This window comes from Orycteropus afer, unplaced genomic scaffold (assembly GCF_000298275.1).
Source record: "Orycteropus afer afer isolate SDZICR_OR568_19922 unplaced genomic scaffold, OryAfe1.0 scaffold00270, whole genome shotgun sequence".
NCBI classification, from domain to species: Eukaryota; Metazoa; Chordata; class Mammalia; order Tubulidentata; family Orycteropodidae; genus Orycteropus; species Orycteropus afer.
In genome coordinates, this window is record NW_006921857.1 from 833186 (window position 1) to 849352 (window position 16167).

General features: G+C 39.0%; 1 protein-coding gene across 1 annotated transcript in view; it reads left to right on the plus strand.

Annotated features, from left to right (window-relative positions):
* Positions 1-16167, plus strand: part of FRAS1 (Fraser extracellular matrix complex subunit 1) — a 541721-nt gene that overhangs the window by 50274 nt on the left and 475280 nt on the right. Inside the window, exons 10-13 of the mRNA XM_007950381.1 lie at positions 1757-1792; positions 3243-3390; positions 4768-4911; positions 6499-6633. Of these exons, the coding sequence (XP_007948572.1) occupies positions 1757-1792; positions 3243-3390; positions 4768-4911; positions 6499-6633 (463 nt within the window). The remainder of the gene's footprint in view (positions 1-1756; positions 1793-3242; positions 3391-4767; positions 4912-6498; positions 6634-16167) is intronic.

Sequence of the window (16167 nt, forward strand, 5' to 3'; positions counted from 1 at the left end):
ACTAACAGATCTGTCCTGGAAGAAGTGCAGTCAGAATGCTCCTTGGAAGCAAGAATGGCCAGACTTCGTCTCACCTACTTTGGTCAGGTTGTCAGAAGGGACCATTCCCTGGAGAAGGATGTCATGCTTGGTAGGGTGGAGGGTCGACAAAAGACGGGAAGGCCTTCAACGAGATAGATTGACATGGTGGCTGTGATGATGGGCTCAAGTATAGCAGGAATCATAGAGCTGGCGTGGGATTAGGCAGTGTTTCATTCTGCTGTGCATGGGGTCGCTATGAGCTGGAAACAATTCGACGGCACCTAACAACAACAACAGGTCCCTGGGTGATATAAATGGTATGCCTTTGGCTAGTTAATATAAAGGTTGTCTGTTTGAGCCTACCCGGCAGCACTGTGGAAGATCCAGGCCTGGTGAGTAGCTTCTATAAAGATTATAGTCAGCTTTACTGCAGAATCTACAGAGAGTCTCCCCAAATGAATACATACACAAACAAATGCCTCAACAAGAGTCTAGGCAATTCATAACAAGAACAGATATATGCACGCCGATGTTCATCGCAGCACTATTTACAATAGCCAAAACTTGGAAACAACCTAGATGTCCAACAACTGAGGAATGGATAACCAAACTTTGGTACATTCACACAATGGAATACTATGCAACGCTAAAGAATAACGTAGAATCTGCAAAACACCGCATAACGTGGATGAACTTGGAGGACATTATGCTGAGCGAAATAAGTCAGTCACAAAAGGACAAATATTGTATTAGTCCGTTATTGTGAAAGTTAAGGAAAGGTTTATATATTGGAGGACATTTTCTTTGTTGGTTACCAGGGGTGGGAGGGAAGGGGAGGGAATGCTGTTAGATAGATAGAGATAAATATTGATTTGGGTGAAGAGAAGGGCAATGTACCAAATGTGAGTGACCAATATGGCAGCATTGAGGATGAGAAAGACAGAGAGAGTTACATGGGCAGTACAAACAACAAATATGAACCCCTTTGTAAATACAATACTGAGTTGTCAATGAAAGCAAACATGGGTATAGGGACGGATAGATGGGTGAACAAGCTAAACAATTATGTATGTCTAAATGGAGAGTGTATCCAAGATCATATACAGGGTTGGCAGACAATGGGCCTCTCGAAGAGTATGAAGGGATGGACACTGGGAGGAGGTAACTATGGGGAGGAAGTGGGAGGGGAGCTGCTGCATTGTAAATTTTGGTCAATGACATGAGACAAAGTATATGTGAACTGCTGTATGAAAAGTGAATTTACTCTGTAAATCTTCACCCAAATCCTAATTAAAAAAAAAAAAAAAGAGTCTAGGCAATTAAAGGCTCCCTATAATTGTTGAATTTTATTTTCACAGTGGTAACATAATTTTTCCTATTTCTTTTTGGAGGTAGATTAAGCCACTGGAATTAAACCACAATTCCCTTACTGCACACAATTTGAGAATTTACCCTTATAAGCTTAGATCTCTTGGCTGGGAAGTCCATCATATTGAGGGGAATTGACTCAAGCACAAAATTAGACTAAGGATTCAAAAATAATTTCTTAGACACATTGTCTTCACCCCATGTTAGTATACCTCCTTTATTTTTAATATAAATAGATTATTTTTTATTAATAACAAATGAGGTTGATGTTACTTGGGGAAAATGGATAACTCTTAATGAGAAAAGGTATAGATTGAACTAATGGTGTTTTAAGTGTTATAATAAATACATTCTTCTCTGTTCTCAGATGTTCTCAAATGCCAGTGAAATTACACGTATTCCAGTAAGTAGAGATTTTTAAGTTGTATAGATATTTATAAAATTGTTTTAAGTAATGCTCTGCATAAACTATCTCAGGAAACATTAATGCTCTAGTACTTTTAGCAATCTAGTTTGACGACACCATGATCAGAAAGAAAAAGTCTTAATTATAAACTAAGACTTTGATCTATTGAATATTTGTTCCTTTTAGCTTATTTTTTCCCCCTGCAAATTTCCTTTCCCTTCTGATGATTTTTTTCCTTCTGATTTTGTTCTTTTTTTTCCTGGCCAGGAAAACTGCTTAGTCTTGAGTGGAATTTCACATGTTGAATGGCTGCTGAAAGAGTGTGTGTCTTTGATTTGGGGAACACCATACTGAGTGTTCATTCTCTCTAGGTTTGCAGGGCAATGCTATATAGCTTCTCTCTAAGGGAGAATATGAATGTGTTTCTTCATACAAGCATGCTTACAGTGTGGGAGCTTGCATTTGAATAAAGGAGCCAGGATTCCATCTGGTTTGAAATAGAAGAAAACCACTTCTGCCTTCAAAAGATAATATCCCTCAGTCTTTTAAAATCACCATTCATTGTTGTCAAATACTGTCACATGAGTGTTTGGCATATTTAACACCAGTTGACCTAATAAGCATTTTATCAGAACTTTATTTTAAAATATACTCTCCTGTTCTTTCTTATGTCCCTCATCACCCCTGTACATTCGGGTAAGAAAGTTGGTCCCTTTCCTCTGTCCAGGGTGAGCAGGAGGGACTTTGAACAAAAATGAGCTGCTTTTTATCATTCACTTTGGCTTCTCTGTCAAAGTGCTAATGTTTATTACCATAATTTGCTTGGCTGAAAAAAATATTTTAGAGTGAGAAAGCCCATGGCATTTCTATAGCTCACTGAAAATGGGCCTCCAGGAGCTTTAATTTTAAGAATACAATGACTCTACTGTTGTAGTAACCATCAGGAAATTCAGGGCTTTCACCAAGCTTCCCACTGTTATTTTATAGAAAATGTATTTAATGTACCTGCTAATTAGTAGATGCTCAGTAATCCCTATAGTACTTTTTGGGGGAGATAGGTTGTGAAACAAGTTTTAAATGCTTTTGGCTTATGAAGAATCATCTGTGATAGTGGCCCCAGGAGGCTTTGACAGTGTTATCTCCATGTGCCTAACATCCTTCTGTCTGCACCTCTGAGGGTGTTCAAACTGCCAACCTTTAGGTTAATGGCTGAGCATTTGTACTATCTAGGGGCTCATTTATTAAAACAGAGCAGTTATAAACAAAGAGGGAGATACACTGCCCTTTTACATTTAGGACTCTTTCCCGATTGCCGTATTTTAGAATTGGGTTTCACGTGATTAAGTAATACCTCATCCTTCATGGTAATCATAAGCTCTTTATCAGCAAACTGTCTTCTGAATCATTGCATTCTGGTAACTATGCCATTCTTTATTGTTTCATATAGGAGGGGAAGACATGGAAGGCTGGTCCATGCAAGGTGTGTGAGTGTCAGGGGGCTCGGGTAACTTGCTATGAGCCCTCTTGCCCACCTTGTCCAGTCGCTACACTGGCTGTGAAGGTGAAGGGACAGTGCTGTCCAGATTGCACATCAGGTAGGTCCACATCTGATTTATTTCTACTGAGATATTTTTACTGTCATAAAATTCAGAGAGATCCTCTCTTTTTTTCCTCTTCATTTTACTTAGTCACCTGGTGGTTTGGTTGGTTTGTTTCTTCCTCATTTTTCCAACAAATGATGCTCATCAATCTTTGTCCATGTAATTGCCAAATTCCCCTACTATGAATATGTGACCTTGCCCCTCTCTAAACCTTAGGTTTCTTGTTAATAAAATGTACCTTATCTGTCTTGCCAAATTATTGTGAAAATCAAAATACATAATGTCTATAAACTTATAAAGTCAAGTATGTGTGTTAAGACTGTTCCATTGTTGGCAATATGAAAATAATTGCTCACAGTTTGTTATAGATGTTCTTTTCCTTTCTTTTTTTTTTTTTTTTAAGGTGAACTATTAAACAGATGGTTCCTTTTGGAGTTCTCAAATGGGTTTTTGAGACTTAAAGACTCATTAATTTCTTCCAAAAGAAATTTTTATCTACTTGTTCTGCAAGTCTGCTTTCAAATCATCTGGGGTTGAATTAGTTCCAGTTAATAATTGTTGGCAAGCATGGAGTTGCTCTGGCTGAGCAGTAATTTGCCTCTAAGCTTGGTCTTTCTTGGGGAAGTGGCACTTTTTTCCATTCATATTTCATAATTAATTGTTTTCAACTGTGTGTCCCAGTTTTTCATATTGGCAGTTGCTCTTGTTGCCCTCAACTTTTATTGGCTAATCACAGTGTTTCAGTGAAGAGTTTATCATGGGAAAAATAAGCAACTTTATAGTTTAATTATGATAATTTCTCCAAAGTGGCTTTCTAAAACAAATATTTAGCATATTATTATCTGTTAAACTTTGAAAATGAGATCTGAGGACTACTTCACTGACAATTACCACTGAGTTAGGTGATAATTCCAATTACTGGGAATGAGATTTGGAAAGAAAACTGGCTGAATTTTTTTAAAAATAATATTTTTTAAAATTAATTTTTTTTCTCAACTTTTTATACATCTAAGAAATGGTAATTATTATATAGTTTAAATTATATATTGTGCTTTCATTATTCCAGTTCCAAGAGATGTTCCAGCAGGAAGAAACGTGAATAAGTCTGTTCAGTCATGTTTTTAGTACCATTAATTTGAGGCTCAGTTTGATGCTTTCAATTTAAGTGAGAGTAGTTCAGATAAAGAAAGGTCTTTGAAATCTCCCATTGAAGTGCATTTTTGCTATTTAGGGACCTTTTCCTACCTAAGTTCCAATGCTTTCTGTTCCTCATATTCTGTACAACTGTATCCCCTGTAGTTTCTTTCTCTGAAGGAAATAAGAGAAATTATATGATCTTTACTGAGTTTTCCTCTTTGTCCTATATTTTAGCTCATTGCCATAAAGATTGCCTGACCTGTTCTCAGTCTCCTGACCATTGTGATCTCTGCCAGGATCCCACAAAATTACTGCAGAATGGACGTTGTGTGCATAGCTGTGGTCTGGGATTTTACCAAGCCAGTGGTCTCTGTTTAGGTATGGCTCTGGGCAGACAACCCAAAGGTGGTATTATATGGTGGCTAAATTGCTATTCTCAAACTGAGACTCAATATTGTCCAGGAGAGAATCATGAAAGCAAAAAAGTGCACAACTTTCTTAAACCATGAGGAGGTAGTCATGTCACCAGTAGGTTACTTGGCATCTTTACCTGAAGGACTCTTTCTTCTAACATTTTAGAGGTCTTTCGGTGCTTACAGGGAGATAGGTGATATGGAAGTCTATGTGGTTACTAGGTAGTCATGGCTGGATTTTTGAATGTTGAAGACTTTTGAAGATTACAGTATCATTAGAGTGTTTTGTGTCATTTAAAACACTCATATAATCCAGGGTAGAACTTTAGAATTGACGAGGGTAGAACTCTCATTTTGTAAATGGGGAACTTGTGGGCAAGATAAATTAATTGGCTTGTTCTACATCACAAAGATAATTGGTAATAAAACAAAACACACTGCCATCAAGTCATTGCCGACTCATGGCCACCCCCTTTGGGTTTCCAAGGTGGTAAATCTTTATGGAAGTAGATTGCCCAGTCTTCTTTCTGAGTAGTGGCTGGTGGGTTTGAGCCGTCGACCTTCTGGTTGGCAATCAAATGCCTTAGGCACTACACCACCAGAGCTCTTGTGGGTTACCAAGGGAACCAAAGTGAGTTTATGTACATTTAAGAATTTGTACCATCTGAGAAAGAGATCTTATCTAGGAAAATGACTCCCTTGAGTACAAATCATAGTTACTCTACCTCCTAGGGGGTTACTCTTGGGGCATATCTACTCTGTCCTATAGGGTCACTATAGGGTTGCTGTGAGTTGGAATCAACTCAATGGCAATACATTTGATTTTTGGTTTTGGTGCATTAATACTCTTTATCTGTAAAATGGGATAACAATATCTTCCTCAGAAGGTTTTTTTCCCCCCCTAAATGAGAATTAAGTGAGTTAATACATATAAAGGATTTATTATAATGTTTAGGATGTAGGCAGGTCTCAATAAAACTTAGCTGCTTTTATTTGTAATTATTCACTTCTCCTCACTTCTTCCCCTGATTCATAATCTTCAGCCAGTTTACAAGTTATTTATATCTCTGCCATAGTGTGGAGAAAACGGGGCAAAAAATATTCTTTTGAAAAGTTTTAAAAATGTTGATTCAGAGAGAAATTGGGAGCTGCTAGAACACAGACTCCTCAGTCAATCTTCAGGGTTTTGAATGCCAGCTTCACTACTTACTAGACATGTGACATTGGGCAAGTTACTTAACCTCTCTGAGTTTGTACCTCATCTGTCAAATTGAGATTAATATGATACCCACTTCCTAGGGTTGTTGTGAGGATTAAATGCATTAATATATGTAAAGCATTTAGAAAAGTGCCTGGTATGAAATATGCACTATATATACTTGGTCTCACAGAGAACAAGAAAATCAGAAAAATAATATTAACACCCATATAAGTAATGTTCTCTGTGCATCCAGGGCCCCAGGATTGTACTATGTAAGAACTGGCACTGAGGTGGTGTCTGTGAGCTAACCAGACTTTCCTTTTTCTTTCTCCCGACCTTGCCCGGAGCCAGCCTGTCAACCCCAGTGTGCCACGTGCTCCAGTGGGCTGGAGTGCTTGTCCTGCCAGCCACCTCTGCTGATGCAGCATGGGCAGTGTGTGCCCACTTGTGCCGATGGCTTCTACCAAGATCACCACTCCTGTGCAGGTAATCACTGGCAAGGCCACAGGTAGGTGGGCCACCCAGAAAGCTATTACCTCAAGTGATCTGGGGTCAATGGGGCCTATAAGATGCTTTCCAAGTTAAAGGAATTCTGAACAAGATTCTGGATGGGATGAAGGCAGCAGTGCATTGAGGGAGATGAGCACATTGTTTTTATGATCTTAATACTGCTTCAGTGAAGCACATGTACATTTTCTCTAAGTTCTTTTGTACAAGCCTTGGGCATTTCTTTAAAACCATACTTTTGGTTCAGGATTGCCATTATGTTGTAAGTTATATTCCATGGTAGTTGTTCTGGTTACCTAGTGCCACTCTGACAAGAATACACCACAAATGGGATGGCCTTAACAACAGGGGTTTATTCTCTTACAGTTTGGAGGCTTTAAGTCCAAGTTCAAAGTGCCAGGCTCTAGGTGCTGGGTGAAAGCCCCTCAACCTTGGGGTCCAGCTCTGCCTCCTGCTTCTGGCCCACTGGAGCTAGAGGTGTGTCTTCACTCAGACAGCTGTTGGCTGCTGAGGCTCACAAACCCAAGGTTGACAAGTAAAAAGGCACAGTCTCAATGTTACCAAACCACATGGCAGGCCATTAACTTAAGTTCATTGTAAGTCCCAAGGTCGGCAGAGCATGACAGGCTGCTGAACAATGACACGGCTACATGCAGGGTCCAAGAATGCCATATGCTAGAGACCATTCTCAAAGCTGCTTCTTATGTATGGGAAGCAGACCATATACCCAAAGCAGCTACTCAGCTGCTTGTGGTAGATCCCACCTTGGAGTTGATTGCCAATCTCATCATGGGGAATAACTGCCACCAGCTGCCCAGCCACTCATCCAGGCCCAGCCAAGCTGACACACAAACACAACCACCACAGTAGTACAAATACACAGTGCTTAAATAAAGAAAATGGGAAAAAAAACCTACCTGTATATTTTTAAATTTGTTTTCACCTAAAGAGAGAAGGAGAAACACAAACAGGACAGTGACACCACAATAAGGAATTTGGGCAAATACAATAAAAGCAGGTATATAAATCTCCTCTTACTTTATGATATATAAATAACCAAGCTGTGGCCATTGAGTCAGTTCCAGCTTATGGTGACTCCATGTGTTACAGAGTAGAACTATCCATAGGGTTTTCTTGGTTATCTTTATGGAAGCAGATTGCCAGCTCTTTTATCCATGGAGCTGCTGGGTGGTTTTGAACTGCCACCCTTTAGATTAGTAGTTGAGCACAAACTGCTTGTGTTACTCAGGGACTATGTATATACACAAAAACACATGCACACATACCTAATTAAGATCTACCTGAAATTCTTACTGTCATAATGGTTTTTGGGAGTGGGATGGTCATAATATAACTTAATTTGGTGTTTATATTGGACCATTTTCCAACAGTGTTTATAATCATGAATATAAGTGGAAAAAGTAAATACAAAAGAATTTTTTTAATGAAGAAATGGGAGAAAAGGGTAATGATAAAAATGAAGACAGCATCAGAGATGTAAATTTGTCTTTCAGAGAGGACAGGTGATCGGATATGATTATCTTTATGTCAGGGAGGGTGGTGGCAGGTAAATCTGAAATTGTTGACATGGGCCAGAGGGAAGGATCTTGGATGTCATGCCAGTGGGCTGTGATAGCTAAACTCTACAACTAAGTGGGAGAAGGGCAGGCTGTGATGGGAATCAGCAAGTGGACAAGTCTCAGGGTCACTTTATATGCTCCTTTCTTTCATGCCCTGGCTTAGGTATCCAGGACAATCATTTAGATGGGAAATAGTAAAAGAAGATAAGTGTATGGTATTAATAAAATGTGCAGGCTGAATGAACTTAAAGGCAACATGAAAGTCCTATGTAGAGCAGGGCTGCTGGTCCTTTCCATTCCAGGTCATGGTCACAAACAGAGACTATAGGATTTTGGAAACCATCCTTAAAGGTATCTCTGGGATGGTTTGTGCCATTAAGACGTGAGGATAGTGGGACATGCTCTGCAGCCAGTCACCTTTACATTTTAAGATATGGAAAGCAATAATTTCTGAGTTTGGCATGAGGGCTCTTTGAAGTCTCTAAGAATGCCTTCTATATCTCTTTATCCCTAGTAGCAAGGGCTACTTATTGAACAAGTATGATGAATGAATGAACTACTGCCCCTTGGTGACTTTTGAAGGACCAGTGTTTCTATAGAAGTCTCGATGATAAAAAGAAAGTTAACATTTATTACGTATGTTCTATTTACCTGTGATTTTAAAACAGGCTCAAAGTAGGCACACACAAATACCTTTCATAAGCGTCTATGGTTGGGCAATTTAAGTAAATTGCTGAAATTTTAATTTGATGAAAATTTTCAATGTATTCTTTACCTCCTTCTTCTGTCCCATCAAAGAGACCTCCTGCTAACACTTCTGTGACAGAATTTGCCTTTAAAAGAGAATTAATTCCCCCTGGATTATACTCCTGCCTCCATACTACTCCACCCCCTACACAACTTGCACACACACACACGCACACATTGCATACATTTTTGCTTTTTTTTTTTTTTTTCCTTTCTTCCACACCCAGTGTTTTAATTGGTGATGTCAATATTGTGTTAGGGCCCTTCGAAATGGTTAATGTTTCATTTGATTACTGGTTTAGGTAGCTGATTGTTTCCACATTCCATCCACATATTCACACACAAATGCCTCTAGTAGAAAGTTGCTGGGAAAATTTGTTCACGTTCCCTCCAGGGAATTTAAACCAATTTGCTTTAGTTCAGCCTGGTTGCATTTTTATGCATAAAATAAGGAGAAAGAAGAGAGCAATAGGGGTGATAAAAAAGAGAGAGATCTTAAAAATTAAAACTAAAACTTGTGATCAATTTCCACAAACCATTTTGATGCTGACTGACCAAATTATCTTTCCAAATAAGCTTTCTCAGCATTGAATTTTTGTTTTTTGCAATATTTGTGCTTGTACCATTTTTGGTATCTTTTTACAAGTGACCTTGGAAACCAATCAGTCAGCCAGGGCACTTGCAATACATGCTAAACTTTTCAAAAAGATATCTTCAGTTTACGGTAACAACAGGTTTTTCTGGATTGCTTCCTCTTGTCTGGGTCATTTATGTTATGACTGGGATAATGTTCTACTTTATGACCCATCAAAACTAAAAGAAGTGAACATGGTGATGAAGAAACTAATTATCAGAAATTACCTGATTAATATTCATACACACTTTGTTGAATATAAGGCAGAGGAAAAAATACAGGGCATAGCCAAGTAGCACAAAAAATGGCTCTTCAACAAAAGAAAATGTACAGGTGAACCAGAGAATGATGAAAGGAGACACAGAGCCCTTCCAGAGAATCTTATCCTTAGAGAATCTTATCCTTAGGGCCTCTTATCATTTTGTTTTTCTTCCTTGAATTTAATGTTATAATAGACAATGTACACATATCCATATATACATAATATGCATATGTGTACATATTAATGTTGTTATGTACTTGTGCCTGATTAAACTCCATAATATTGTAATTATAAGTCACATTTTATAGCTCAAACCCACCCCTGCTTTGTTTCCCCAACTTGGAAGTTAGATGCTTTGATCACTCTCCCTTAAGGCTCAGCACAGTACTGGTTTTATACAAATCTAAGCAGAAGACAGGAATATGTAAACCAGCCACTTACCCATAGCACATAGAGCCAAGGAGTAATCATCCTCTTAGCTTCAAAACCTTCCATCTTAGTTGTGGGCCATAGATACCTGCTTTACCCCCAGGTTTCCTATGCTCCCAGTTAGAGCTCTTCTGAAATCCCCTGTTGCCCATCCTATCCCCTTCTTCTTGAGTTCCTGGACCTCAGGTCCTAAGACTGGATTTCTACTTTGATTCCTTCCTGCTACCTTGTCCTGCCATAGCCTATCTCTTAATCACCCCCGCTTATTGGTGGTATAGTGCCTAAGGCATTTGACTGCTAACCAGAAGGCTGGCAGTTCAAACCCACCAACCACTTCTAAGAAGGAAGATTGGGCAATCTACTTCCATAGTGATACTGCCTCAGAAACCCAAGGAGGGTCACTATGAGTTGAATGGACTCGATGGCAGTGAGTTTGGTTTTCTTTTTTTAATGTTCATGGACTTCACTCATTATAGATGCCTGCCAACCACACCAAATTGAAGTCTTCCTGCATGACTCTTGGGGCACCATTTGCTGAGATTTATTACATTTCTTCTATCAAAGTAATGATTCTATTACTTCTTAGAAATGCTGATATAAATCTAAATCTGAATCAAGTGTAAGCTCACCATGTCCTGGGAACAATTTTTCCTTACCTGTTTTGCCCTCTTTATGGTCAAAGACCGTTGAAATGTGCACACAAATCCTAGCAACAAGAGCCCATAAGAAGAAAAGTTAAAGCAACAAACTAACACACAACATGCCAGATTAGTTTAAAATAAGTATCTTGTAAGACTGTATGTAGCCTTTCAGTAAACAAATGGGAAAACCCATTTTTACATGGGTATCAATGTTTGATTTATCTACTTAAAAATTACATTATTTACAAAGGTCTTAGGATGGAGCCATGTACAGCCTTTGGAAAATGTTGCCTTTCATTCTTCAGGCCCAGAGGTAGGAGGGAACCTGGCACAGTAGTTAAGAGCTTAGTGTCTGGGGCCAAACCACCTGGATTCCAATCTTAGCTCTGTCACTTACAAGCTGCAACATCTTACTTAACTCTGTGCTTCAGTTTCTTTATGGGTAAAACAAGTACACTAATATCTACCTCACAGCATTGTGGTGTGGATTAAATAAGTGAATTCATGTACACCCTTTAGACAGCTGCCTAATTAGACCTCTGTATATGTTGAGAGACTTGGATTTCTGCTCTCCATTGTCCTACTCTGTGCCCCTTCTTCCCACTCTCCCTGTTTATTCTCTTCTGACTACTGCTGTAAGTTCTGAGGATATGAAGATAAATAACACTCTGTCTTTGCCTGTCATTAGCTAGTAGTAAGGGCAGGGTTAGCTGTTGTAAAAAGTTTTAAAAATTCACTAGAACAAAAACCTATTTAGTGTACTCTATATCTAAATTCTCTGTGGTCTTAGATTTTGAAATTTGAAGAATTAAGCAGTTAAACAGTTTTCAGATCTGAGTGGTTTGGGGCCGTTTTGAATCTTACCGGTATTCTGTTACATGACTTTGTGAGAATCATTTAATCTCTTTGAGCCTCAGTTTCCTCATCTATGAAACAGGGATAATATTGTCTACTTCAAAGCATTATTATGACAGAAATGATGTTTGAAAGTGTCAATGTAGTGTGCTTATCACATAGTATGTACACAGTAAACGACAGTTCTTTTTCTTATTGAAATCATTCCTTTATTTTTAAAACCATGGGGTCGTAAAACAATTGTCTTGCATTAAGAAACAGATTATTGTGCTATTAATATCTGAGTTAAAATCTATTTTTATATGTGCATGGAGAGATAAATATAGCATAGAGAACAGTTGGTTGTATTCTTCACCAATTAAAGTCATTTTTGTTCCTTTAAGTGCTCTGAGATTAAATGATGGGGGGATCTCTAATAATGTATTTCTTCATCGATACTGTGATGCTTTTAAGGGGGAAAGCTTATGATAAACAAACTTGTACAATTTACTTATAAGATGCTGACCTGGTTGAGATTTAAAAGCTGTGGTTTGAGAAGAGGAGCATTTAAATTTAATTATTTGTTGGAACTATGGTTGACTAGAGCAGCCCAACCATTTATGGAGCCAGGTCCAAAGCAGGGAGGACTTAATGTGTCTTGGCATTATGTACCAGCACATGGCTTATCCCAACCTAACCCTTCCCTGGGAAGACCTCTTGGCAGAGACTCTTACAAACTTACCATTCTGAAATCCTCAAGAAGGCAGAAACCCTCTTTGTTCTGTTTGGGTCGTCATTGTCAAGTTGACATTCACTATGGTCCATCCAGCATACCCAAGATTTGTAGGGTTGGACCAAATATCTTTGCCAGACCACATACTCAGTTTAGGACCCAGCACATTCCTCCCACTCAGCCACCACTCATTTTGTTCTGTTTTTTTTTTGTTGTTGTTGTTGTTAGCTGCTGTCAAGTTGGCCTGACTCCTGGCAACCCATGCACAATGGAAGGAAATATTGCCTTCCCATGATTGGTTGCAGATTGGAACATTGTAATCCATAGAATTTTCATTGGCTGATTTTTGGAAGTAGATGTCCAGGCCTTTCTTCTTAGTCCATTTCAGTCTGCTGAAACCTATTCAGTGTCAACGCAGTGCACAAGCCTCCATTGACATCCAGGTGGTGGCTGCCCAGAGGTGTGTTGTCTGGGAATCAAACCCATGCATAGAAGGCAAGAATTGTATCACTGAACCACCAATGTCCCCTAAATCCTATGAACTACTCAAGACCAATCACCCCCTCCTTGAAACCTTCTCTGACATTCTACAGTGATTATGATCTCTCACTTAATTGCCAATTAGCTTGTAAAGGGATCTCATTACTTCAAGTGATATTTCTGTCTCCTCTACTCTGTTCATGAAAAAAATACTTGTTGAATATCTATGTGCCAGACCTTGTTCAGGCATCTGGAAACACCAGTGAACCAGAAAGACAACTTTCCTGTGATTAAAGAACTTACTTTATCAATGGGAGAATGGTGACAGTAAATAAATACAAAAATAAGATAATTTAAGATAGTTATCATTCTATGAATTTATTATTGTTAGTGTTTTAAAAAGAATCCTAAAAGGTAATATTATGGAACTTGACTGACTATTGAGATGGGAAAACATCTTACACTTCTGAATTCTCTGCAATGCTAAGCAAATCCGGGGCCCTCTGGAATACTTTTCATTGAAAAAGAAAAAAATGTGGTAAATCATTGTATGGAGGAGAAGGGACAGGAATGTTCAGGCATGCCTTGACTTTGGCTTATGGGTGACCTGTTTTTCATTTACCTTCCTTATTTATTCCCTGTCAGCAATTTCTGGCTAGGTGTTGTCACAGGAAGATTATAGAATTTTCATTTTTCGCATCTGTTTCTTCTTCTCTTCCTTTCCCTCCTCTCTAAGATAGTTGAGTACCTTATTAGTGCTGGAAAGGGACTGGAGGGGGGGAAGCCTTTAGAACTTGGGTAGTGTCCGTGAAGTTCTTTAAGCCATTCAGAAGGGAGGACAACAGGATCGTCTTCCTGGAACATGAGTCTCTTACGCAAACCAGACCCAGTGAAGCAGGTGACAGTGGTATTCCAAGTCCCCTCTCTCTTTGGATATTCAGGTAAAGGACAAATGGAGAGGAGAAGGAAAAAGCAGCTGCTGGCTGTTTTGCCTTGGCCCTTTGCTTTAGCAAGAGCCAGGCTTGTTTGGCATTTGTCTGTGCTGCTTATAGACCCTTGATGTGTACGCCAAAAGACAAGTGACAGAACAAAAGTATCACATACCAGCAAAGAAAGCCTGCCACAAATGCAAGGGAGTTTATCTTCCAGACAGATCCCATTCTTTCTGAAAATCTGAACCCCAAAATATTTCAGCTATGGATTACAAAGTAGTGACAAATCTTCTGGCTTTCTGCCCAGCTTCTAGGGTTCTCAGTTATTTTAGCTGAACTGTATGGCATACATTCTTTCTCTCTCTTCCCCACTCCCCACCCTAGCACTACCCTTGTTCTGCCTGCCCCTCCCTTTCTTTGCTGGCCACAATGCTCACAGACCCTCCCTATTATCACTGACAAGATCTGAGTGGACTATACAAGTGCAGCCAGGAAGTCTGAATGCTCTCCTCATCCAAAGCATTGTTTTAGTTGGTGGTCTCTCTTTTGGCCCTTCAGTTTCTGTAGACAAATAGGCCCAAGGTTTCAATGGAGAAATCAGTAACCATTTAATTAACAGGGGCTGGGGGAAAATCTAGAGTCTTTGGGTGATGTAAATAGTTAACATGCTCACCTACTAACCTTCAAATTACCACTGCAAGAATTCATTTAGTCAGTCCATCTGTTGTTCAAGGTTGAAGATTTGAGCTCACCTAGAGGTTCCTTGGAAGAGAGCACTGGCAATCTACTTCTGAAAAATCAGCCATCAAAAATTGTGGAGCATTGTGGGAAATTGCAATCAATGTCATGAGACAAAGCATATGTGAGCTGCTGTATGGAAAGTGAATTTGCTCTCTAAACTTTCACCCAAATCACAAGTAAAAAAAAAAAAAAATCCTATGGAATACAATTCTACTCTGACACACATGGGGTCACCCTGAGTCAGAATTGACATGACAGCAACTGGTGATGGTGATGGTAGAGAATCCAGGAGGTCCTAATGGTTGTAGGCTGCCAGTGGTCACAGTGAACAAAGGAAAGTCAAGAGTCCCATCTGATTGGTCTAGATGACTACTGCATTTGAAAACACTGTGGTGTATGTTTTATTTGTATTGTAGGTTTAGGAGTATAGGTAGAAGAATGAGAGGGTGAAAGGCTAACTTTCATAAACATGCCTTGTGAGCTGAATCGCTGGTGCCTGGTTCCTGAAATTTTAAATAGGCAAATGTGAACTTGGTGAGAAAGGAGCCAGGCTAGAAGGTATATCCAGGCAAAGTGAACATCTGTCTTCATCCTCTGACTTAACCAATGAATACCTAACCTGTTTGTAAAATAACTCCTCATGAGGTCTTTTGACAACCTCCATCAGCTTGGAAGTCATTCCTTTGGTTCAGGCTTGGCATCTCCAAAAGTCCCTGCTGAAATTTCAAGTATGTTACCCAAGACCAGTCAATCGTTCAGGTGTATCATAAATGTGGTTAATAGGTCAACTAGCCACTTACTCACATGTCCCTCAGGGAAAAAGGACTACTTTTTTCTCCTTTAATTATTTTCTCCCTAATAACCAAACAGATTTATGTTGATTCCAAAAAATATTTTGATAAGAAAAATCACAAAAATATAAGGTACAATCAAAATCAGCTAGAATTTTTAACTCAAACCTTCCCAAATCACCATTATTAATATTTTGGTTATATGACACCATAATTTATCAGTGTCTCTGTGTGTGTATTTGTGTTATGTATGCAGACATCCATACATTTTTTTAAAAGCTGAAATCACAGTATATATAGTTATATTGCCTGTGCTCTCCATATTACTAATTATACTTCTACCCCTCGGAAGGAAGGTGGGGCAATCTACTTCCATAGTGATATTGCCTCGGAAACCCAAGGAGGGGTTGCTATGAGTTGGGTCCGACTCGACGGCACATAACAACAACAACAACAATATAATTGTTAAGTTGTTATATAACTTTGTATGTGTGGCTATGCAATAATTCATTTAGCCAATCCTCTATTCAACATTTGTTCCTAATATTTCCATTATAATAAGTAACTAGGGTGCAAGCATTTTTAATGAAGTAATTTCTAGGTGGCGCAAACATAAAGTGCTTGGCTGCTAGCTAAAAGGTTGATAGTTTGAACTCTCCCAGAGGCTTGGAAGACAGGCCTGGGAATTTGCTTCTGAAAGATCACAGCC